Source organism: Thermobia domestica, chromosome 5, assembly GCF_964235325.1.
Source record: "Thermobia domestica chromosome 5, izTheDome1.hap1.1, whole genome shotgun sequence".
NCBI classification, from domain to species: Eukaryota; Metazoa; Arthropoda; class Insecta; order Zygentoma; family Lepismatidae; genus Thermobia; species Thermobia domestica.
This window is the reverse complement of record NC_137458.1, coordinates 113,020,078-113,047,711: the sequence shown is the minus strand read 5'-3', so window position 1 is coordinate 113,047,711 and position 27,634 is coordinate 113,020,078. Positions and strand designations below refer to the sequence as shown.

At 35.8% G+C, this 27,634-nt stretch overlaps 1 protein-coding gene across 9 annotated transcripts in view; it reads left to right on the top strand.

The window, feature by feature from the left end:
• The window catches only part of Dhod (dihydroorotate dehydrogenase 2), a 70,894-nt gene that overhangs the window by 14,709 nt on the left and 28,551 nt on the right, over window positions 1–27,634 (top strand). For 6 of the 9 annotated variants that reach the window (XM_081758896.1, XM_081758899.1, XM_081758901.1 and 3 more), the window contains 4 exons: window positions 4,558–4,767; window positions 16,792–16,991; window positions 22,230–22,424; window positions 26,145–26,328. In XM_081758896.1, coding sequence (XP_081615022.1) covers window positions 4,558–4,767; window positions 16,792–16,991; window positions 22,230–22,424; window positions 26,145–26,328 — 789 coding nt within the window. Of the gene's footprint in view, window positions 1–4,557; window positions 4,768–7,729; window positions 7,766–16,791; window positions 16,992–22,229; window positions 22,425–26,144; window positions 26,329–27,634 lie in introns of those variants that run through there. The other 3 variants (XM_081758902.1, XM_081758904.1, XM_081758903.1) reach the window with 2 other exon arrangements.

Sequence of the window (27,634 nt, the reverse complement as noted above, 5' to 3'; positions counted from 1 at the left end):
CCAACAATGTTATTATAAATATGAAGTTTTGCAATCTGTAATCTCTTCTTGTTTCTAAATTTTTTGAGATACAACGTATATCCACTTTTATTCATAATTCCCTATTGGTCAGATATTTTCACCAACTTACAAAATTTGCAAATGATAATTTCGTGAAAAATGGAGACGAGTAACTTACCTGAAATACTTGTAGTATTATAATATATTGATTTCTGAAAATAAATATATTTTTGTGGCGAGTTCTTATTTATTTTTGACCTGCTTGTATTTAAACACAAAATTCGTCCAAATTATTTCTGTGATAAAAGAGAGTTTTGTTATATGGATATTGAATGATTTGCATTGATCGTTTTCCACTTTTGTCTTAGGTATCATTCTATATTCTTACAAGGTTTTTTTTTTTAACACCGGCAGAAGTACTATAATCTAGTTAAGTCGTGGGAAGACATAATAATTAGATTTATTTGAAAAATTCACACTACATTACATGTATTATTTATTTCCACAAATCCTTACTTTCTAATATTGCAAATGTATCAAGGAGAGGCACCTTAGAGGTCTGGATTTTCACGGACGGTACGGCTTGTTTCGTGAATTTAAATTTTAACGACCTGTCGGAGCCCGAAATTTGTTTATGTTTTTGACTCAAGCCCCTATGATATTCAAGTGAGTCTGAAGTGAGCTGGAATTAAATTCACTAATTATCGCAAAATAATATTTTTAATTGTCACAATTTAATATGTAACTTTGCTCGATTATTCTCGACATCAATGGTTTTATTAACAAAGTACTATTTGTTTTAAGTTACTAATCGAGAGCAAACTTGTTAAGATACATAGATATGGATACTCTAATTGTCTTAGTACAGCTTCAGTGTGGAGCTGGGTTTACAGAACTACTACTTTGAGTTTAAGAACTAAATTTACCAATTTTCTTTTTCATTTTTAAAAATCGATACGCGATTGGAGCAAAAAGTAGATATTATTATTACTGTGTAGTTCATTAACGCATTGAATTTGTCTTTTGAACAATGAAAATATGAATGCAATATTTTATGTAGAGTTTATAAAGGAAATTATACCAACACTAGCAAAAGAAGTAGAAAAAGGTTATAAACTATTATTGTTTAGAAAATGGTGAGCCGTTTGACGAATACAGTAGTCCCGAATATGTTTTTCCTGTCACTTATTGTAAGGAACAGTTCATACATTATTTCATACACCTACACTGTATTATTATTATTATTATTATTATTATTATTATTATGAATCGTTGAATTTCTCTTCCTTGTATACGTTCAATACTTCGAGTTCGGACGTCTTTCTCAGGGCTATAAACACCTTTTGATGTATGAATTATAAGTATACGTAAGTATGAGAAGCTCCCAGAAATATCGTTATATATTTTCAACATTTATTACTGGAGTAAGAAGTCTCCTAGGACTGAGTCCGACTCGCAGGAGGCCAGGTCAAGACCCATGAGTTCGGTCTGAGCCTTACAGACCTTTAACTTGTTCCCCCTTTCCAGAAAGCTATTTGATTTACAACTTGCACACCGATATATACAGTAATTCCTCAATTCTAAAGAAAATAAATTTGACGTTTTCGTGTATTGTGTTGGCAGTAGCGCCAATCTAAAGTATACATATCTCCACAGAAGATTATGGAAATAAAAAAGATGAAAAGCAAGGAACGCTAAGCTTTAATTAGTTAATTAATCAATCAATCAATTAATTACTCGTAACAAATGAAAAATTTGTTCGGGCTGAAGCAATGGTACGATATTTTGTGCATCGGTGTGTGCAGCTCCGAGTATACTTTGGATTGGAAATGTATCTTGGATGGATTGTAACGTTATGTGCGATGCGTTGCTAACTTTTATCAGGTCTATGTTTAAAATAAAAAAATAAATTAAAAAAATTAAAAAAATTACATGTTATCACTACATTTAAAATTACGATCTGCAGAAGAAGGGAAGTTTCCAGCATCCCTAAACAAATTTTGAGTACCTGATGCTCTGTGAAGAAGCAGCTAATTATTTGTCTTTATTAATTACACTAGTTAACAAAGGTTTTGTTACATAAAAGGAAATACCTGTTCTTAAAGGAACTTTTTGCGCTGAATTCGAATATGCACTCGGTTTTTCTCCATCACGTACGATTTTCCCGTAACAGAGGGATTTTCGGGAAAATCCCTCAAAAATTTCCTTTTTCGTTTATTTTACACCCCAAGATCTTGTCCCCTTGCATATACTAACATAGAAATTATACCTAAGTATACTTTGATTCATATTTAACAAACCCTCCAAGTTTCGTAATAATCGCTTTATTCTTTCTAGAGAAATAAATATGTTTGTATGTATACTGTGTGTACTGTTTATTGCACCTTATAGTAATGCTTTCAGATCTCTTAAGTTGAGGTAAAACGTTTTGCTTTATTACCACAAACACATATATAAAATATAATACAATATAATTTACAAGTGTGACAATTTACAATAAACAATAATACAAATGTACCAAAAGGTCATGAAAAGACAATCAAAACTATCACAATATATGAAACTTCCATTGGGTTACAAAAACGTACACTACTTCCTTCTTTTGTAAGAAATGTTGCATTCTCTAACAAGACCCCAACAATAGTCCCCCATCATTGAAGGATCCCATCGTCCCTGGTACCTTTTCTCCATTGCCATTATATCTTGGTGGAATCTTTCCCCCTGTTCGTCGCTGAGAGCACCTAGGTTAGCAGGAAAGAAGCTGAGGTGGGAGTGCAAAAAGTGGATTTTTAAAGACATCCTACAACCCAACTCTTTGTATTTCTGTATCATGTCCTGTACGATTTCTGTGTAACTCTCAGCTTTGTTATTGCCCAGAAAGTTGCGCACAACACACTTAAATGCTGTCCAGGCAGCTAGCTCAGCACTGTTTAACTTGCTGTCAAAGCTATCATCAAGCATTAATTTCCTAATTTGGGGACCAATAAACACTCCCGCTGAAATCTTAGCATCACTCAGGTTAGGGAACTTATCTCGCAAATACTTGAAACCTTCACCAGATGTGTCCATGGCTTTGACAAAGTTTTTCATAAGTCCTAACTTGATATGAAGTGGCGGTAGTAATATCTTATTAGGATCTACCAAAGGAGCGTATTTGACGTTGCATTCTCCAGGTACGTAATTCACTCTAGGTTCCCATTCCTTCACTTCATAATGTTTGTCATCAGCTCGGCTATCTCATAAACATAAAAAACATTGGTACTTCGTGTAACCGCACTGCAGTCCTAATAAAATACCAACTACCTTGAGATCACAACATATTTGCTAACAATGGTCCTTGTAATTTATAAGATTTAGCAAAGTTGACATGGTGTCATAGGATTCCTTAATCTTCACTGAGTGCGCAAGTGGTATAGAAGGTTTTTTATTTCCATTATGTAAAAGGACAGCTTTAAGGCTGACCTTTGACGCGTCGATAAATAACCTCCATTCTTCTGGAACGTAAGGAATTCCTAGCTCCGCCATCAACCCATTTATATGCGTACATACGCACACATTATCTTGCATTGAGAAATAGCTTGAAAATTGAACATGCCTTTTCCTGTACACTGATATGTTCGTTTCTGCATCCAATAAGTTCCACTGCTGGAGCCTGTATTCCATTCTTTCTTTCTTTTGCATTCTGTTACATTTGATAACAAATATTGATAACCATTTCATGAACAAAACGAAAAAACTTGGAGAATTGTCTATATATGTATTAAGATATACATATACTGTACGTTTAAAAAATATATACGTTGGAAGTACATTCTATTTTTATACACGTTTCTAATTTACAGAGAGCAATACAAGTGTGTTGTTGACTATTGTAAATATTCATTTTTATGTCTGTGTTTGTAGTAATAAAGCAAATCGTTTTTACCCCAACTCAGGAGATCTGAAAGCATTACTATCAGGTGCAATAAACAGTGCACACAGTATACATACAAATATATTTATTTCTCTAGAAAGAACTAAGCGATTTTTACGAAACTTTTAGGGTTTATTAAATATAAATCAAGGTATACTTAGGTATAATTTCTATGTTACTATATGTAAGGGGACAGTAGCTAGGGGAATAAAATATCTGAAAAAGGGAAATTTTTGAGGGAATTTCCCGAAAATCCCTCTGTTACGGGAAAACTGTACGTGATGGAGAGAAACCGAGTGCATATTCTAATTCAGCGCAAAAAGTTCCTTTAAGATCAGGTGATTTTTCTCATGTAACAAACAAAAAGTTTAAATTTGTTAACTAGTGTTAAATGTGATAACTAACAGCAAGCACTTTAGTTTGTGTGGGATATAATTAATTAAACATTTGCACATATGGATAATTTAAGTCAGTGTTTTCCCTGGCTCACCACATTGATTCAAATTATAAGGTAGCAAGGCGTTTTTAAAACTTAATACAGTACAATTGTTTAAATTATATACATTATCGACATCTATGAACAAATATCTATGTTGTAATATAGTTTATCCTTAATTATACTTATTAATTATGTTTAATTCCAGCAAAAAATAAGATCACTGTTTATTGTCACAAGTGGAGGATTTGTATCATTCACTGCGTTCAACATTTATCTACAAAATGAAAAGTTTTACCACGATTATTTGATGCCTCTTTTCCACTTGTGTGACCCTGAGACATCTCATAAAATAGCTGTAGCAGCTTCAAAGTACAAATTATTACCTCAAAGTAAATATAAGGACCCGGAAACTCTTGTGAGTACTGCTATGTTGGTCACTTCATTTTGTTTTTTGTTTTGAAATAACATTAGTCATAATAATGGGAAGTAGCTTTGTAAAAGAAAAATACACTTACCTTCGAGAGACAAGCAATAACGAGAGTGAACCTTATTGTTATTCTTTTCACCACATAGATTCTTGTGAACTTTCGTATCTTAATTTTCTTAGTTGCTAAGTTCCCCAAACACGTGATTATTATTTTTTAATCAACAATGGTGGATCAAACAAAGCATATATATATATATAAATAAATCGGATGTTCTAAAAACGGAGTCCATGGACCACAGAACACTATTCTACAGGCGAAAATAAAGCGAAAATATATGATGGTATGCTCTCCGGGGCCTCCTTCAGCCGATTCGATTGCTACACTAATAAGTGATGCTAGTGTCAATCAATATCGACTTTAGCTGCCATCTGGAAAGAATCGATATAACTATTTGATAGATTGGTAGATCTAATCTATGGTTCTTTATTTGCGACGTTGCCACATAGTACAATTTGTCTCTCCAGACGAGGACTCGAAAGGTATACAATATATATATATATATATATATATATATATATATATATATATATATACAGACAAAAAAAAAGGTAGACAAAAAAATCTAAAAACACTTCATACAGAACACGTAAGTTTGACCCTCCAATGCACAACATTGCCGATCGGTTGCCGATCGTTTTTTGTTTTCAATGTGTCATGTGGACCTTTCTCTTCCATCAGCAGTAACCAGTTCACCTGTGAGGTCGTGGTGTGAAAGTGGTGCGGTAAAATGGGCGACCTGACAGACTTCCAAAGAGGCATGATCGTTGATGCCCATGTGGTTGGAGCTGCAGTGGCAACAGTGGTGAACATTGTGGGGGTATCGAAAGGCACTGTGTCCAATGTCATGAGGGCATACACAATTCATGGGCAAACGACGTCTGCAAAGCACAACAGTGGTCGAAAGACAATCCTGTCAGATAGGGACCGGAGGGTATTAAAACGGATTGTAGCAGCTAAAAAGAAGACCACTGCAATGAAAATTACGTCTGAACTCAATTCCGGCCTACAGAACCCAGTTTTATCAAAAACAGTGCGACGGGAACTTCATAAAATGAAAATTCATGGCAGGGCCGCTATCACCAAACCCCTGGTCATAGCAGTAAATGCGAAGAGGCGTATCCAGTTGTGCAAGGACCACAAGGCGTGGACTCATAAGCAGTGGAAACACATAATGTGGTCCGATGAATCGACCTTCACCTTGTTTCCAACAACCGGTCGTATTTACGTATGGAGAACACCGTCGCAGGCCTATGATACAGACTATCTGCTCACAACTGTAAAGCATAGGGTGGTTCTGTTACAGTATGGGCAGTGATATCGTGATTTTCTGCAGGTCCCATCATAGCCCTGCATTGAATGATGAATGCTAAGGCGTATGAGGCCATTTTGGGGGGACAGGTTCTACCCATAGCCCAAATATTGTTCCCTGATAGTGATGGCATCTACCAAGATGATTTGGCACCCTGTCACGCTGCAAAAACGGTGAAATCATGGTTTGAGGAGCATGACCAGGAGCTATCACACCTCCCCTGGGTCCCACAATCACCAGATATGAACATCATTGAGCCATTGTGGTCTAAGTTAGAAAGGCGTGTTCGGTCTCATTACCCTCCACCAGCATCCCTTAAGGACCTGTATCATGTTTTGGAGGAACAATGGTACAAAATTCCACACACCACGATTCAGGAGTTGTATACGTCCATTCCACTTCGGATCCAAGCTGTTTTGGACGCAAAAGGAGGCCCCACAGCATACTAGGTATGATTTTCACACTTTTGCAAACGTTTTAGATTTTTTGTCCAACTCCTGTATATATTGCTTTATTTTGACTTTTAGAATAATATTCTGTGGTCTGTGGGCCCTATTTTTATAACACTCGATATATATAGTACTATGCCACATTTGGATGATTTTGAGATAAATGAGGATTAAGTTTTCAAAAAATTCCATAAATTATAGTTTCTCCTTTTTCTCAGTAAGTTATATTAGAAAAGAAAGCCCAACATTTCTTCTACCAACAGAACTCTAATTTGAATCAATTTAAGCATTAGATACTGAATAAATGTAAAAAAACAGTAAGGCTAATGTTGAAAATTGTGTCATAGCACTATATTGCTGCTAGTTTTTTTTTCATAAAAAATGGACTCTATGTAAAATAATCCTATGCCACATAATAATAATTTCGAGAAACATGTTAAAGAAAGTTTTAGAATAATCGATCATTATCACTTTAGCACTTTGCATTCAAAATATATTATTGATAGAGACATTAATGCACAAATGGCCTGAACTTAGAACTATGTTCGAGAAAGTGAACCTAATACGGGAATCCGCACTTTTCTCCTCACATATTTATTCCACTTTACGTGTATAAATATTAAAATGGTTGACAAAATATGATAAAAAATGAACGTATATTGAGCAATTTGAAGTAAGAAAGTTCTTGGTAAAGGAACACTACGAGAACAATGGAAAGAATAAAATAAATGGCAAACTAATGAAGTTCCCCTTTTGTGGGTACATGCATAAAGATTTTATTTATTTTTTTTCAGTGGATACCGAACTATTAATATAAATTTTAATAATGTCTAACACAATGGGATATCAACAATGTTTGTACAGCATGAGCTTTACGTGTATAAGTATGTTTGGTAAAGTAATACTAGTCAGTATTTCTATTGTGTTTAGCTTTTCTTCTCATTTAATGCAAATTTTATTCTACACTTACAAGGGAAGAGAAGGAGATTATATATCGAAGTGGAAGATGGTTTATACACCAATCAAAAGCACTAAGGACGCCTATTACGAAACTGCAATAAAAATTTTCCGAATGCATATATTATGCTAGTTATATAAATATACAGTGTCCAGAAAATCCATTTCCACCTCTGGAAATCGCAAACGATGAGACAGATACCAAAACAGGTAAACAGGTGTTTGATCATTTTAAAAGTGGAATGTATCAAAGCAAAAAGTGTTGTCCCAGGGCCACCCGCAGGACCCCAGGCGGGGTCCAACTCAAAAATTGCAAATGGTAAGGGGCTTAAGTAGCATATCGTTAGAAACCTATTAGGAAATGAAAGAAGACGGAACAGGTCTCACTCTGTAAAATTACCGTGTGCAAATTGGCGGCCGGACAAAATGTCAGCAAAAACGTCATTGTAAAGTTTATGGCCACCCCAAAAAAACTGAAACAGTGAGACAGATGTCAAAACAGGAAAACACCTGTGTCATTTCAAAACTATAATGATTGAAGGGTCGTCCACAGAGTCCCAGACGGAGTTCTACTCAAAATTTTCAAATGACAAGGGAGGTCAGGAAAGTAGTATATCGTTGGAAAGCTGTTGTTAAATTAAAGTAGATGAAACAAGTCTGGACGCCATACGATAATACTGTGTAAACGTCTAGCTTTTTAGTTCTTTCTCTAGTCGGGTTTTCGTTTGTTTTCACTTTCATTCTTGTACTCAACGGAAAGAAAGAAAATTCCCTACTGTGAGATTCTGTTCTTTGGACCTAGTAATGTCTAAATAGTTAAAGAAATATAATAACAGAAAAGAAAATTAAGAAATAAAGAAAAGAAAAGAAATATCATTTGACATCTTTGAGTATAGAACTGACTAGTTAACATATAGTGTAGAATAGAGGTACTTATGCTCGTTGTCTGGATTATCAAAAAAAAAAAAAAAAAAAAATGTACCAGGAACAGCGATTACGTGCTAATACCTCATAATAACAAGTGCCGATTGCAAAATAGAAAGCGAATGCGATCGGATAATCGAAATGACGATGCACACTTAGACCGGCCGCCATTTTGCACAGGGTAATTTTAGAGAGTCGGCACTTATTCCGTCTTCTTTTATTTCCCAACAGTTTTCCCGCGATATGCTACTTAACCTCCCTTGTTATTTGAAAATTTTGAGTACGACCCCGTCTGAAATTCTGTGGAGGATCCTCAGACAAATATGTTTACTTTCAATCATTGTACTTTTGAAATGATGTAATGCGTCTTTTCCTGTTTTGACATCTATCTCGCCGTTTCAGTTTTTAGGGGGTGGCCATAAACTTTACAATGATGTTTTTGCCGACATTTTGTCCGGCCGCCATTTTGCACACGGTAATTTTAGAGAGTCAAGGCTTGTTTCATCTTCTTGCATTTCTCAACAAGTTTCCAACTACATGACATGGTACTTGACCCCCTTACCATTTGCAATTTTTTAGTTGGATCCCGCCTGGGACCCTGCGGGTGGCCCTAGGACAATATTTCTTCCTTCAATGCGTTGTACTTTTAAAATGATTAAACACGTGCTTTCCTGTTTCGGCATCTGTCTCATCGTCTCATATATATGTCTGTATTTTCATTTATGTTTAATAGTGTCTGAAGAAGGATATGTTAGATATACGAAACCATTACTTATTATATTTTAAAATACAGTGGGTTTTAAGCTTTGGTCAGTGTTTCTTTTGTTAAAATAATCAATCCAAAGCCATGGATAGTCTTGCTACAAAATTAACTTGATTAACGTATTAATTAGTATATGTCTGTCATTTAGTAGCTGTTGACATGTTAGCGAAGTATCAATAGTTCAATTATTTTAAAATGTTCTTGATGTTTATTTACCAATAAACGTTTTACTAGGGAAGGTCGCGGGATGCTACTCTAACTTCATATCGATACTATGCTTAATCGACTCGTTTTTACGTATGAAACAATTACGCAAACGGAGAAATCCTCGGTCGCAAGCGTGTTTGAATTACGAACGTTAAAAGTTCAAAATTGAGCAGATTTTGCAAAAAGTTTGAAGTAACTATTTTTTGAGATACCGGTACACGCTTCAATTTTGGTATCGGAGGATTTTCTTGGGTGCCTAGCACAGTGGTGAGGTCAAAATGTATATATTTTGTAAGATAAGGCTACTTATTAGGCAGGAGGGGAAGAGTAACAGCGTCTTACAACTTGCAAATTGCCTTCTGTTTGGCACACCTGGTCAATAGCCTGATAAAATGTATTTGCCACCCCTATTCTATTATATTGCCTTCCACCTTTCCTGTGTGGCCACCTTCAAATTGAACTATGACATTTGTTTCCGAAACGCTTGGCCTCTAAACTAACGTGAACAGGACTCCGAACCCAGTCGGCCTCTGTGTATGCATTGTGGAAGACGGTATTTCAATATTTCATCGCTATTGTTTTTAATTTTCAACGGATTTTAATGCAATTATCGGAAAATAGTGCCAAACTTGAGGGAGTATTTTACGATATTCGGCGATAGCTACCTTGTTTACAGCTTTGAGCGCACGTTCCCGCTAATCATTTTTAAAAATTTTCCGCCCTATTTTGTCGCTGAATACCTTCAAATATTCTCTGGAGTTAGACCAATATTTTCCCATAATCGACATTTCAATTCGCTAAAACCTTAAAAAAAAAAAAAAAAAAAAAAAAAAAAAAAAAAAAAAAAAAAAAAAACAAAACGATAATGTACTAAAACACCGTGTTCTGCAATGCATAAGTCGACAGGGAGTACTGCTCAGGATAGTTCCACGGCCGGCCGCTTTGGCGCTGCGCGATCTGTTAAATTTTCGCGACACTACTTTTTCGTTAAATTTCGAACGCCTGGCAAAGCGTTTCGGAGACAAATATCATTGTTTGATTTGAAGGTGGCCACACAGGAAAAAGATATTTGAATGACAATACAGTCATAGCGGTAGCAAATACATTTTATTAGCTTATCGACCGGGTGTACCAAACAGGTGGCAATCTGCAAGTTGTAAGACGCCATTACCCTTCACCCCCTCCCTAATAAGTGCCCATCTTGTAAAATGAGTATATTTTGACCTCATCACTGTGCTGGACACCGAAGAAAACCCCCAATACCAAAACTGAAGCGTCTATCTCCAGAAATGGTTACTTCAAACTCTGCAAAATCTGTTCAATTTTGAACTTTTAACGTTTGAAATTCAAACACGCTTGCGATTGAGGATTTCTCCATTTGTATAACTGTTTCATATGTAAAAACGAGTCGATTGAGCACAGTATCGATATGAAGTCAGAGTAACACCACCCGACCTTCCCTAGTTAGTTTAAATGTTTTGTTACTTTGCAGAATCATACCAAAATCTAAGGAGACATTATTGTATATGAAATTCCAACTAGTACTTTGTAAAAAGTAATTAGTGAAAGTGTGCCAACAAATTGTATCCTGTGAAAAATAAAAGAACGGAGTTATGGTTTGTAGATGCTTATAGCAGACGTAGCAGAAAATCTATTAAATCCATTATGCTATTCACAAGCAGCATATTAGCACTGTGTCTCAACTTCACGATGTATAATACATCTGCATTATCAGAAAAGTTTTGAGTAATGTCAAGAAAAGTTTCAGAGTGGTTCTGTGAAAGTTCAAATATTATATTGTTGAGATAATATGGAGGTAACTGTATATATTTTACTAGAAGAAATGTTTTTGTTTCGTACTTCTATAGTACAACGATTGATGCCACATGATGTGATGAATTTGCAGTAGATGCTTTATATATATGAAGCGCTTGGCGCGATATAGTCCTATGCCACACTGTGGACGAAAATGAACTAAGAGTGCCTTGTGAGACGTCATCTGGAGTACTTTTAATTGGCAGTAAAAATTTTCCAGAAACGTTAATAAATGGCAGCACAAGCACTAAAATTCCTTTTTGCCTCACACGTGTTGCACTAAAATATTTCAGTAAGAACAGCCTATGCCACGTATCGATTCAATATGGCTGAACGGGGTGAAAGTAACACTCCAGAACACCAGAGAAAAAAAGATTGTCATATGTGGATTTTGAAAATCATATTAATGAATTATTGCGCAGTAGTGACGAAGAAGGTTCCCTGGATTCCAGTGACGAGGATTTGGATTCAAGAAAGCGAACTGGATTTTTAAAATAAAATGTGGCTTTGGACTATTTTCTGAAATTCTTCGTGTGCTCTCGTTTGAAGCCGTCCTATGTTTGAAATAGCAATAATATTAATAGTTTATTGAAATGAGGAAGTAAATTCCTGATTGGGTGATGCCTTTCAAGGTTGTGAAAGGTATTTGAACCATTGAATGGAAAGTTAATTAGTATAGGTGTAATAGGTTAATGAAAAATATGTGCGCTTAGAACCATAACAGGGTATCTACTAAAATTCCAAAATGAAATTTTGTGACCTTTTATTTACCAAACCATAAAATATTTTAACATTCTCAAAAGGGAATTTGGGTGCGAATTAGGACGAATTTTCATGCATGTAATAGAAACTTGCTTTGCTAGCGATTTGGTAGCGCCTAAAGCCGACCACAGACATTTTTGGTGGTGAATTTGATGTTTTATAGAACAAAATTTTCCAGTCTGTACTTATATTTGTACAGAAAAAAAAATCGTGACCCAAAAACTAAATTTCGTGACTTTTTCTTGACTTTTTTTTTTTCATGACCGTTTTCTAATTTCGTGTTTTTCGTGACCGATAGACACTCTGTATAAGGTTTGTTTGAAACTGAATCTTCAATGTTATTTTTCTGCTTCGTATCCATGCATGGGGTACATAATAGTGGCATGTGCTTTTCTTCGTTTCATGGGAAAATCGTTGGTTGCACACAAAAGATGGGGACGAGAGGTCTTCTGTGTATTGAATTAGAACAGGAACTGACCGCAATTTATTAACCCGAAAATTTTTAAATGTAGTGTTACAAAAAGATGCTGCCTATCCCATTTTTTAGATTTAGTTTTGTACATGCTAACAGTATAAGAAAATAAATTAATCGAAAACAACTGTCCAGGACAAAACAAAAATTGGACAACTATGGCTTTGTGGCATCACCTAACCAAAAGTAGAAAATTTTCATCAATTGAACACTGCTTTCTGATTCCAGGCCACACCCTGCTGTCTACCGACAGAGATTTTGGAAAAATTGTAAAATTCAAGAGGGCACATTGTGGGAGCGGTGTAAACACCAGATGCATGGAGAAATGTAATACTGCGTACCAACAAACGCAAACTTTTTGTTGTTGTCAGTATGAAACAGGAATATTTCCTCAATGTGACAAAATGTATTTTGTCAGAAATACACAAGCGTAATACTGATGACCAAGAAATGATCTAAAATTTTCGAAAATTTACAGCTTCAAATTCTGTGCTGAAAACCCTGGTGTACTGGAAGTGGAGTTTTCTATGGAAGAAAATACAGTCTCACAAGGAACCCCTTGAGTGCGAGGTCAGAAGTGCAATCTCTAGTAAGGCTCATTTGAAAGTGTAGTGTGAATAATGATGACAGGAAAAATATTAGCTGCTAATGACTCACCATGTGCATCAGGAGGGTGACACGGGGAGGTGCAGAGATCAATCTTCTATGGGATATATGTATTACACTTCACAAAATGGACATCGTCGACATTCACGAAATGTTGAAAATAAATCATTAACTTGCAACATGAACAGCGAATGAAAAATGACGTGCCACAGTGATCACAAACGTTCAGACCATGAAGATCAAAGGCGAACAATGCGTATAGAATCATATTGATATAACGGTAAGATAAGAACTGATGGAATGTGACGGCACCCGTTACACCAATATCATTCTATATGCATTCTTTAAGAGTGGATACTTAGCTGAACGCCCTGAACGGTTTGTAACTGCCAAGGACTCCGCGTTCGATTTTGATGGTACGAAAATTTGTGATCACTGTGGCGCGTATATATCTGTATTTTCATTTATGTATGATAGTGTCTGAAGGATATGTTAGATATCCGAAACCATTACTTATTATAATTTAAAATACAATGGGTTTTAAGCTTTGGACAGTATTTCTTTTGTTAAATTAATTTTGTAATCATGAATCAGTTTAGTTCCTTTATTTATCTTAGTATTCATTAATAATACGTAATTCAATTGTATTTTCTAAATATAAGGGCCAGTCATTTGGAAAGTAGCTATGGTACAGAACATGAATTTAGAAAACTAATTAAAAATCATAACTTTATTTTGATATTATAATTGCCGTAATATTAAAAATAATAGAAAAAGTAACAAAATCTTAACCAAACATGGTGTTCTTGTTATTGATGTCGTTAATAAGCAAAAGTTATAATAACTTATTTCCTTTTAGTGAGTTGTGAATGCACTAAATACGATAGTAAACTGGAGCGCATTAAATACGAATGGTGAATGTCAGAGTAGATTAAGATAAACCACTGTGAAAATAACTTCTTATAATTATTCTTAGTACATTAGACGATAAATTAATTTTTCTCGTTGTAAATAAATGGTAATATTTATTTTTCCGATTTCAATAAATGAAACTATGGTGCACTCATTTTTCGGGGTTTTGTTACAGAGACTTTGTAAACCTAAATAAATAAAGACCTTGATAAATCTCTCTCTCTTTCTCGGATGCTAAAATTCACGCCTATACTCAACAGGGGGTGATGCTAGATTTAAAAGGAAGACAAGAACATATGTATGACGTTCGACTTCCGGGACCTTTTTTCGACGGCAGGGCCCGGTAAAAATATGACGATGTGGCATACCGCATGGCATATTACAAGGTAAATGTCTAACAGATAAAATAACACTGGCATGGAATAGGTGTAACATGTGTTACTAGCAACCTGGCGATCCGTGTTCAAATCCTACCACGGACTTCACTTTTTTGATTCTATTTATTAGTATGGTGCAAAATATTATTGCAAGCTAAATGTGAATGGAAACTGAAACAAAGTGGGAATACTGTGAAAAACAGAAATAAGTACTCTGACGTATCATATAGATTTATGAACCAGACTCACGCGCACTGGATTAGTTAAGTTTGAGTTCAGCACCGAAGTTATATGAGACATGAAACCTTTAGCTTAACGTGTGATCTGAACCATATGAGCTTCCACGAGAAATCAAACAAGCGTTTCCCGCACCAAAGGCGCGTATGGTAATCATATAGCCACAAGGAAGTTCACGTGCATTGAAATTGAATCTCCTAGCCGCTTGGTATGCGAGGAATGCTCAAATCATGCATATGGATGTTACTTGCTTGTGTCCTTGTCAGAACATCTCTAACTGCATCTCTGGTTTGTAACAAAACTTAGACACGTTCACACATTTATATGATAAGTGAGTGTACTTATTTCATGACACTATTCCCTCCTTGCTTCCTTGTTTTTGTTCACATTTAGCTTCCAATAACGTTTCGCACCTTTGAAAAAAAGAATCCTTGGTAGAATTTGAACATGGATCGCCTGGTTAAGTCATACACCTAACCCCGATATCATGCAGTGTTGTCACATCGTTATATCTTTACCGGACTTACTGCTGAAATAAGGCCATATGTTTTCATCTTCTTGTTACGTGTAGCATCATCCCCCACTGTTATATATATATATATGAGGTATGTTCAAAAAGTATCCAATCTTTGGTTGGCAAAAATACATTTGTTGGTTTAGAAACTGGAAATACTAATCCCCTTCAAAGTACTCTTCTTGGTAATGCACACACTTCTCCCAGCACTTCCGCCATTCTGGAACGCAGTTTTTGGAATGGTGAGCAATCGTGTCTCGCATTCCGCATGATGTCTTCTCTTGACTCAAATCGGGTCCTTTTTAGTGCCATTTTCAGCTTGGGAAATAACCAAAAGTTACATGGAGCCATGTCGGATGAGTAGGGAGCCTGATGACACACAGAAATGTTGTGTTCGGTGATGAAAGACTGAATCAAATTTCGCGGAGACTCTCCTCATGCCCGAATTCTCGTTCAAAATTGAATGACCTAATCGATTGAATGGTTTCCTCTTGAGTATCTCCAAGCTTTTGGCAAAATTTGGTGTAATATCGCTGCTCAAGTTTTTCTGTTATTTTACAAAAGAAATGAAATCCGACGACCACTTACTACACGTTTCCACTTGTTGACCGACTGCCAGCGACACGCTTTCTGAGGGCGGGAAAAATTAATGACTGCGCATTAGTGTCCCCTCTACATCTACACTGAAGAAAGTCTCCCGTGCTTCATTGGTTTACGCAGGAAAAAATAAGGTACGATGCTTCTTGAACATATCTCGTATATATATATATATAGTGTTTTAAAAATTCAGTGTCCAAACTCCGGGAGGTGATTCCTTATATCGAATAAAAGAAAAAATAAATTCTGATAAATATGGATGAAGAAACACCTTTCAAAGCTATAAATCACTGAAAATATAAAATATCACGTTTAAAATATTCTGGCTTGAGAACTACGGTACATGTTGCAAACGGTTCAATGAATTATACAGGTACTAGTATGCGCTTTACGTAAATAATCTGTTTTACTATTCTCTTGTACCAAAACGAATTGTATAAAGGAAGTTTAGGTATGAGGATACATGTTTAAATACTAATTTTAAATGAGCATTTGTTGAACCACTTGTGACAGATTCCTTAGTTTTCAAGTCAAGCTTTTAAAACGTTACATTTTGCATTCTCGGCGACTTTTGACCTGTTTGTATTAGATTTTTTTTTTTTTTTTTTTAATTTTATTTGATCTAAGAAATGTTCTTCCGGAGTTCGGTCACGGCCTAAACGTACTGAAAATTATATATCAAAACGGTAAGGAAACTGTTGAATCAACACATCGAATCAACCTAGTCTATTCCTATATATTTTATTTTAGTCTATAACGAAAGTTGATATAGTACATTATCGTTGTAAGCCGCTGAAAGAGAATGATTATTTCGTAGGTATTCATATCAATTAGCTGACTTGTTAAATTATTATAACAGTCAAATTATTATTTTGACATGTACGTATGTTGTGTAGGTTGTTATTTTTTCTTTTTTTTTTTTAGGAATAAAAAAGGTATAGCTTAATACACAATGAAGTTCATAGCGTCCATACTATAGTAAATATTATAATCTCAATGTATACGTTATAAACTTAGTTCTAGAAATACTTACAATATGTATTCTTTCAGAAAACCCAAGTATGGAGTTTAAGCTTTCAAAATCCTGTAGGTATAGCTGCTGGCTTTGATAAGCATGGAGAAGCCGTAGAAGCACTGAGTAAAGTAGGATTTGGCTTCATTGAAGTTGGATCCGTAACACCAGAGCCACAAATGGGGAATGACAAACCAAGGGTATTTCGATTGAAAGAGGATCATGCAATTATTAATAGGTATGTCCTTTTATACTGTTTTATTATTTTGCAAACGAATACAGAATCTAGGATGTACACGTGGTATTGCTAAATTAATACTGTTAGTTATACATTAACGTATACTGGAAATAACTTTTGATTCGCGGAATGAAGTGAATGATAGCCTATATCAAGTACAATAAATATAGAAAAATGATACTGTCCATCTCCTATCTTCACCTCTGTGTTCCTAATAGTCTTTTTCCGATTGAATTTTTATGTGAAAGCGTTCCTACTTTTTTCTATTTTGTCCATGTTATCTGCCCATTTAAGCGTCCTAGACTTAATAATCCTAACAATGTTTGGTAAATGGTGTAAATTGTGTAGTTCCTTGGTATTAGACCTTCCTACTGTGCTATGCCTAGAGTCATAAATCGTAGAGAACGGCTTCGTCCATCGTCAATCTTTCGACAGGTATTAGAGCAAAAACGGTAAGAAATATCGAGATGCGGTTTTTTTTGCAATCAATTCAGCGTTCCAAGAGTGGGTTCTATCTCCTGTGAAAACAGAATTGACCCTGTCTCAGCCATATGATCTAATAAAGGCACATCTAAGACGATAAATTAGACCAATAACCTACCACATGATAATATGAACATTTTGCCAATTGCTTATCCGTAGAAGATGATAGCAGAAGTACTCGAACTTATATATATTTGAGTCCTAGAGAACGTTTACCAAATTTTGTTTTTTGACAATTCGCAAGTTCAAGGAGTGGTCGTATGTACACCTTCCAAATTTTAAGAAGGGAGCATCAATGTACACATGTCCTACAAAAAGAGAATGGACCCTTGTACTAATCCATATCATCATATAAAGTGTTAAAGGCTCATTGAAGAACATAATTTAGGTCAATAACCGACCACGTGGCTATTCTAATATTTGACTATTATTATTATTATTATTATTATTATTATTTTAACTCAAAAGAGAATAAGCAAGAAAACATAAATTTACAGATATATATATATATATATATATATATATATATATATATATATATATATATATATATATATATATATAATTTGACTAGAGAATATTTACCAATTTTTGTTTTTGACAATTCGTAAATTTAAGGGGTGGACCAATGTACACCTCCCAAAAGGTTAAAGGAGTACTTAAATGTACCCATGTCTTGTGGAAAAAAAACGGACTCCTATACTCAACAAAATAATTATATAATGTAATGAACCAAGAGGTCAAAACCTTCAAATTTACAAACAAAATGGATCACCCAAATTTACATTGGTATATATTAAGGTCGTAGAGGACATTTATGAATTTTTTTAACAATTCCCAAATTTAAGGGGTGGTCCTATGTCACAAAAGTATCTCCCTCCCTAAGTGCTTTAATTCCATTACTTGGGGTCCAGGTCATTTGCAGTTGTGAGAACGCCTAGACAGATGCAACCTAACTTACACGTACCTTTTCTCGGCACTGACAGCAGTTGGTAGCACTGAGTCAAGTCTTTATGCAAGTAAAATTGTGAGTAGATGACGCACGAAACATTTCTGCGTTCTGAGATCAATCTCTCTGGTTCAGAGCTGTTGCCCAATGGACATCATATGTTAATATTGCTGTGTATGTAATGTATTATTTCTTTATATACTGTATATTCAAAGAAATAAAAACACTGATCACACATAAATCAGAAAATGCTTGATAATATCAAATATCAAATATAGAACAACTGCTGGAAATAAGTTTGTAAATCACTGTCTCCATTGACAGACCTTCTCCAATTCTCCTTATTCCAACATCTTTTTCTCTCTAGAGCAGAGAAGATCTTGCTTGTCACACTAATTATGCATTGAAATTGAAATTGAAACAGGAACACTTGAAAAAGTTTCAGCCTGGCCGGGATTGGAACCCGTGTCTACCGAATAGAAGTTCAATGCGCTAACCACTCACCTACCGCGCCACTTAATCTTCACACCCAAACTAATACCTAGTTAAAATCGTTTCGTGGAAAAATATAAACAAGTTACTCAAATATAACAAAAACAAACAAAGTATAAATAAAAATATAAACAAGGAAATATAAGCAACTTGTGTGAGTTTCTTAATGACTTATTCGAGATTTCCTTGTTTAACTCAAAAACAAGTTATATAGACGTTCCTCAATCAGAAAGATATCACGAAACGTTCTTCAAGTTGAGGCTACGTCATCGGCAGAGCCGTAACTTGTGAGGGGGCAGGGAAAAACTACCCCTCCAAAGAAGCTCCCCGCCGTTCGAGGGGGCCCATTTTGAGAAAATTTTCTTACTCCATATATGATACGAACATGAAATTAGAAATGAAGCATCAAATAGGGTCATTACGTAAACAAAACAGCACTCAAAAGGTAAATAGAACAAAAATGAGTCGAGGACCCATTTCAGTAAAAAGTGTCTACTATTAGGGGCTCTAGAAATAATATATATTCGTATGGCTTTGAGATTTATCAATATTGTCCCCTTAATATTCTTGTCATCTATGGAATGGGCCCAGGGAGTAACTAACGGAACCGCAGACCTTGCCGTGCGGAGGGCCCACAGGCTACGGGGGGGGGGCATAAAGATTAAGAGAAAGTTGGAAAGAGGGGGCCCAAGAATTAGAAAAACAACTTTTTCTAGAGGGCCTAAATAAGCTTATTAGTGCTTGCCCTCAGAAAAAATCTAAGTTACGGCGCTGGTCATCGGTTGCAGGAATGGTCCCGATTTACATTACATTTCGTCTTTACCATAACTCCTAATTTTCAAAGAAAAAAAGACGACAGAAATTATTTTCACATTCTTTGAATTGTATCAACACGTGTAGAAATAGACAGTTCTATGTTTATGTTCCATAACTACTAGTTTATTTTCTTATATTCATATGAGGAATTTGTGTCAAATTGAGCCAGTAGTACTAGCCGAGTGATCTCGGGCGTTCGGCTTCTGATCATGAGGCGCAATCCACTAGGGGTTCGAATTCCTCTGAAGAGCAAGGGCGGAATTTTAACTGTCCTCAGTATTTCTGTGTTCGTGTCCTTGTAGTGTTTGGAATACTTCGAAAGGACATGAGCTGCCAGTGGCGAACAACGCTCCGGTTGGAGTGATTTGTTTTAAAAAAAATTGTGAAAGCTCCCATTGCAGCTACCTGGGTTCAAATCCCGTCGTGGCAATTATTAATTTTTCTGAGTGGGAAGATAATGTGTATGTAATTGGTATTGTAATTATGTTATTCCTTTATTATTATTATTATTATTATTATTATTATTATTACCACGGAAGGAAAGAAAAAGTAACATAGTCGAAAGTGTTCATAGGAACAAAAGATTTACAGTATGTCAGATGTTTCTTAGGTTTACACATGAACGCAATAATATTATTACGTTTACGTTTACAACAAGAAAGGGAATATAAATATGTGTTAGCTGATAACAGTAATGCATTTTGTTTAGCCCTTCTTCTAGGTAGAAAGGTGAGGTGACATCTTAAATAGGATCATTCCCGTGACTAGCGTTGTAAGTTCGATCACTATTTGCAATTTGTGCATAGCTAGGAACAATTCATCGGAACTCATTTTTGGCCCATACTACAGCAGTAAGGACGTGTTTAGCCTTTATGTATTCATCAATTCTTGTCCAAACACGTTACTTCCCAGACAGTTACGAATAAAGTTGATACGGATGACGTAATTTTGTGTTGTTGGCATTTCACCTATGAAGGAAGTCGTGTCAACTCTTAGACCCAGAGAAATTGAATATTTTTCATGTTAGTATATATCAGAAGTATCAGTGTTGCAAATTATAAAAATTTGCTAAATTGTCACAGCCGGTATCGAACTCGCGTCCCCAACATTATGAGACTAACGCTTAAGCCACTACTCTAAGACATCACTGTTCTGGGAGAAGGAAAAAATGGAACTGCAGTGAATTCAGTAATTACACACTTTTACGATTCCAGTATAATAATGCTGAAACTTTCTGATTTCAGTCATGATAAAATAGTAAAGTATTATGCAGAAAAAATAGTCCAGAAAAGTCAACTTTAAATTGACAACTCATATGTACGGAGGCGCTGCCGTATGCTCTCGCCTCAGGCCCTGATTTTTTTACGGCAAGGCATTGAACAGATACTGATATTGATTGGAATCTGCTGTTTCAGGGTACTGGATTATTTTTTTTAAGTTAACTAATTTAAAACCTCAGGCCGCATTCTGGTTGCTTTAGACATCATGCTGCTTTGGAATCGATTTTCAATCAACAAAAACACGTTGCATGAGTCTACAATGCCGTCCTCTAGACTAATTCGGAATCACGCGTCTCAAAGACGAACTCGTCGAGGGCTGACAAGACGTGACTGGCTCACGAGGCAGTGAGGCAAAATGGTAGAAGAAGGTGCTGAAGTTCTGTTAATTTTCAGTCTGCAGTAAAATAACAAGTAATAATAGGTACAAACAAGATGTAAAATCGAGAATAGCTCAGGTGAAAGTAGAAACGAAGAAGAGACTAATAAAGCGTATGCATGAAGTGTGATTATGTGGATTTAAGTCATTTACTCTAGGAGAAGAGTAAAACAAAGATGTGGTGCATTAGAAGAATGTTCATAATTAGATGCATGCAAAAAGTATTAAATGAAAGTATGGCAAATAGTAGGGGAAGAAAAGATAATTTATGGAGCATTATATCGAAAAGAAGAGAGAATAGTTATACACATTGTGAAACGTAGAAACTATAAAGGGAATGAGAGAAAAAAATACCTGTAGAAAGGCTGTAATTGAAGTATATGGAGGATGAACAAACAATATAAGATACAGGAAGGAAAATGAGAAGTCTGACTCAAGATAGGGAAGAATAGAAAGCTGCGTCAAACCAATCGAGAAACTGCTGATCTGAAAAGGGTGTAGGGATTAGTATTTCTTTTTAGACCTTGTTCGAAAAAAAATCCTCTCTCCCGTGAGTTTGGAAAGATTTGGAAGTAGATGCACCTATGCGACATTGGTATGTTCTTTGATTCAGATTTGATATTACGCTATTTCATGCCAAATTGTCATCACTTTCGTTACTTCGATTGTTCATAGTACATTGGACATGATATTGTCTGTGCAAGTTTTTGTAGCTCATTAATGTTTTTTTAATATGTATATCTTGAATTACAGTATTATAATGCAAGATAGTTTTCGTTGTATCATTAGAACTCATAATACGTTCTAAGTTATACGAACGTAATATTTAAATGTTCTTTCAGGTATGGTTTTAACAGTGATGGGCACAATATTGTATATAGTAGGTTGCAAGCCTTAAAAGACACAGAAAAATTCTGTGGCATTGTTGGTGTCAACTTAGGGAAAAACAAAAGTTCACCTGATCCTATTAAAGACTACGTAGAGGGAGTAAAGAAGTTCGGCGACGTTGCGGATTACCTAGTTATTAATGTTTCCAGGTATGTGTGGACAGAATATATAAGTTTGAAATGGTAAACTGTAAGTGAATAGATTATTGTTGACGATTTTTGTTAACTTTGCAAGTATGTAAGCTCTGATTTTCTAAACTGTAGTTCATACCTAGGTAGTATTGTCTGCAAATCTGCATTTACGAGGGCCATCCGGAAAGTGGTACCCGTTTGCGCCGCATGAAGCGCTGGCGACTCGGGGAGCCGCTGGGCAAGGTCAGACCGCGTCAGTGGCTTGTCTGCCTGCTCTTTGCGAGGTTGCGTGACGCTAGCAGTGCCTGTGTTGTGTCTGTGCTCGTTTATAATGATTAAACGAATTGAGAACCCCGCCAGTTGTGAAGTGAGGGCCGTGATTAAATTTCTTAATGCACGAAACGTTCGACCTTGTGAAATTCATCGCCAATTAAAGGAGGTGTATGGAGACAGTGTGATGGACGAGTCGTCTGTTCGGCGCTGGTGTCGCAACTTCAACCTGGGGAGGGGGAGTACACACGACGAGGAGCGTTCAGGGAGACCATCTGTCATTACAGACGAACTGCTGAGGTCAGTAGACGAATGCGTGAGGAACGATCGGCGCGTCACAATTGATGAACTCTGTGAACATTTTCCTAACGTGTCTCGAACAATTGTTCATGAAATTGTCAAAGACTATCTGCATTATTCAAAAATCTGTGCAAGGTGGGTACCTCGCATGCTCACAGATAGGCACAAAACCAAGCGTATGGCTGCAGCACTGACATTTCTGGGACGTTATTCCGATGAAGGAGACTCTTTCCTGAATCGCATCATTACAGGGGACGGAACATGGGTTTGTTATGCATCACCTGAGAGTAAACGACAGTTGATGGAGTGGATGGCATCACGCTCATTCACCAACCAAACCAAAAAAATTCAAGACAGTTCCGTCCACCAGGAAACTCATGGCAACCATACTCTGGGATCGACGAGGTGTACTGCTCATTGATTTTATGGCCCGTGGAGACACAATTAATGCTAATGCGTATTGTGAAACGTTAAAGAAATTACGGCGGGCAATACAAAATCGACGGCGAGGTCTGTTGTCTATAGGCGTCATTCTACGTATCTCAATACGCTGGCGGCGGGGGACTATGACGCTGGAATACAAAAACTCGTCACACGGTATGACAAATGCCTCAATTTGCTTGGTGATTATGTGGAGAAGTAGTGTAAAGTATGCTCTTTCCAATAAAAATGTGTATATTTGTTAATATGTACTAGTGTGTATTTCACAAACGGGTACCACTTTCCGGATGGCCCTCGTAATATCTACGGCTTGTTTTGTACAGTATGATTTAGTGCTTCCGTTTCTCATTCAAACTGGACATTTCCATAATATTGAATTTATGTGGATTATGGAAATGTGGAATGAATTTATGTGGATTAACACTAAAAATTAATTTATTGTGTTCCCAATTAATTATGAGGACAAACTTAGTACCTACATTGATTGAACCTTGTTGGTGAACCGTGAGGAAGGAATGATGCTCGCGATAGACCTACAGATAGAAACGCTGCTTATAACACGAGCTAGTGATTCAAAATAAATTATATTCTGTTAATATTGAAGAAAATAATAGGATTTATACGAGGAGGACACATACAAAAAGAAAGTACCGAATTTATTATATTTGCACTAAATTGGTTAATGTGTGTGTTGAAGCACCATCTTTTCCCCCTCTCTTTGCCATCTGCATGAAGTTTGAACATCTACGACCTTGGTAGTTCCGAGGCATCGTCACGTGTAGTTGTGCTGTGTCGGGAAATGATTATTTCGAATGTGGAACAAAGTATTAACGTAGCTTTCTAGTGAAACTTAAAAAGGCACCAAGCCAAACAGTCCGAATGCTGATGCGGATTGTGTATGTCCAGAGTGCAAGTCTTTCAGCGACATAAACGTTTTTCGGAGGGAAGAGAAAGTGTTGAAGACAATGATAGTTCAAGCAAGCCATGGTCTTCGGTTACTGATATAAACATCAACAGAATACATGAAGTGATCAAAAGTGACCCAAGATTGAGCGTCGTTGGACCTACTAGTGAACTTGAATAGGAAATCTATTTGGCAGATTATCACAGAAGAATTAAACATAAGGAAAATCTGTCCCGAAGTTTTGCGGGAAAATCTCTCGCAGGAACAAAGAGTACCGTCAAGCATTGGGTGCGGACATGTTGGAACGGTTCGAAAATTAACCAGACTTGTTGAAATCTGTAATCACTTTCAATGAAACATGGATTTATATCTATGACCCAGAGACCAAGTGGCAGTCCGTGCAGTGGAAAGGCCCTGGTTTCCCCAGACAAAAGAAAGAAAAAAATAAGTATGTTACACTCAAAATTCTGTTCGTGTTCTTTGACATGCATGGAATTATGTTTGAGTGGGTTCTTACTAGAAGACAGTCAATGGGTGCTACTACACCACCATTTGACCAGAGAAAGGGCCTCGACTATGAAGATCCCTAAGGGTCTTTTTGTCAGGCAATATTTGGAGTGTAAAAACACTGTCATGGAACATCTCTCCCTACTCCCCGGATCTGACACTGTATGACTTTTTCTGCCCAGACTAACAGATTGTGCCACAGTTGAAGAAGTCAAGTCGAAAACAGCAGACCTTTTACGCGAACTCACAGAAAATGATTCAGTATTGTTGTCAACAGTGGCAACATCAAATGCAGAATTATGTGAATGTCAAAGGGACTACTTCGAAGGTAATGGTTACACTAGACAGTATTACGGCAAGTACCAGCACCTACGTGAGTACTTTTTTGTCGCACTTCATAAATAAAAATTAAGTAGCTAGGGTTGTACTCGTAATGCAGTAAAATTAGCAAAATGAATTGTGAAAGATAGGCAAAACGATAGTCATTATGGTTGGGACTTACGCGGATGCCAACACTGACGACTTCCAGTTTCTTATGCAATGTTGATATATCCATTCCCTTCACACATACACTCACATTGAGTGTAACTACGGAATACTGAATGCAAAAATGATAAAATGAGTGAACATTACTAAGTACTCTGATCGTTGCTACTTAGTATTCTGGTCCTTGTGCCATAGGTAATATAGAAAAGCGTCTGGCACATTTTGTTAAAATAAAAGCTATTGTTAACATTTCATATGCTATCGCTTTTTGATATAGAATCATTTCAAAAGCTGCTTCGGAGAATGAAATGTCATTGTCAAGGAATTCACATTTATATTCGATTCTGTTTCTTTTCTAACAAAAAACAGAATAATGAACCATTCTTATAACTAGCTGGGCAGATGCTTGCTCTTGTAAAATCTAGGAAACAACATGCAGCTATAAGCTACAAAACAAAAAAAATATATATTTAAAATATTTATAAAATGCTTCACAAATTGTAATTGAACTATATTTGAGATTACGTCAAATAAATTTTGCGTTCTTCAGTATTGCCAAGTGCTAAACACAAATAACAAGTTATGCCAGCAGTATGGTTAATATGAACTGGGTGAAGTAATTAAATTTGGTACATTTTTTAACTCCAGTTTGGTGCTTAGGACCATTATGTTAATAATTGCTATACTAAATTGCAAAGACAGATTTTTGTATAACAATATCTTTTCATATATTATCTATAGTTACGTTTCTAATGCTTGTTTCATCTAAATTTAAATGTTTTCTAATTTCAATTTACATCAAATAAAGTAATTCTACATTAATTTTCCAGTCCTAATACTGCAGGTCTTCGCGATTTACAAAAGGAACATCATTTAGAAGAGTTGCTTACAAAAGTTATTGCAACGCGAAATTCGCTGCAGATAGAGAAGAAGCCTCCATTATTATTAAAACTTGCACCCGACCTTACACAGGAAGAAAGGAAGAGTATAGCTTCGATAATCGTTAAAGAAAAGGTGGGTATTTTCCAAGTATATGTCGTGTATCATTCATTTTTGGGAGTTTAAGAATTCAATATGTGTCTTGCGTCTGAGAACTTCCTTTCTAGAAAGAAACAAATGTAACAGGATATTCACTTGAACTAATCTTGATATACATACGTCTATTAATTGCGTAAATTTGCAGTGGAAATCTGTATCTTCTTCAGTGGCGAGGAAACTCATCACGTCACAGGACATCCATGGTTGTGTGTAGAAATACCAAAACAATTTTTTTTTCCTGGTTAATGAAAATACGTACAAATGGTAATGTCAGTAACAAAAATTGCACTCTTAAAATTTTGAACTTTCACAGAATCATTCTTGAGATTTTTCTGATTACTTAAAAGTTTCGAGAATTGTACAAATATGCTATACGGTTGTCAGCTTGAGATTATAAACATTGCTGATCTTTTTGTGAATAACATGATATATGCAATATATTTTATAGTACTTTTACCCTGATATAAGTATTCACTAATACGCTATTCTTTCTTTCTTTCTTTCTTTCTTTTTCTTTTTTTTTCTTTTACTTAATACCATTTGTTGACACACACTCACCAGTTATTTAACAAAGAAAAAAAGCGCTAGTTGGAACTTCTATAGAATAATTTCTCTATACTGCTGCCTATAATTCTTCTCCAATGTTACGCGACAATCTGTAGTTCACAAAACATATTCAAGTTAAATTTGCACCAAACGCATTCAATACCCGAAATCAACATCTTGAAAAATTACGGCTATTACTAAATAACACACGTATGTCAATATTAGTGCAAGTGAATATTTGTAATCATGTCAGTTTAGTACTTCAAGTTGTTTGTTGTAACAGGAGTTCATGAACTTGTTCGTTCAATGTGAGGAGAGTGAAGTATGCAATTATAGTTCAGTGTTTGGTACTTTACTTTCAGTATCAGCGTAGTAAGTGTATGGTTTCAATTAATGCAGAGTTTTACAGTCTTTACAAGAAGTATTAGATAGCTCATTTCTTCTTCATTCAAAGAGTGAAATTAGAGAGTTTGTCACATAACAAATAGTTAAAATTAGTTGAGCACAAAATTGTTAAGAAATATAATTAAATTATATACAAATAATGAGAAATGTAATTTAAAGTTGGGTCTTCAGCTTACAGTGCCGATGCTTTACTCAGTACGCTACAAACTACGCTCCCTGAACAGCCATATGTTCTCTCACTCATGAGTCTGTGCTTATCCACTCAGAACACATGAACTCTGCCACTACGCCTGTTTGTGTTTGGACAACCCAGTGTCTATATTACAGAATA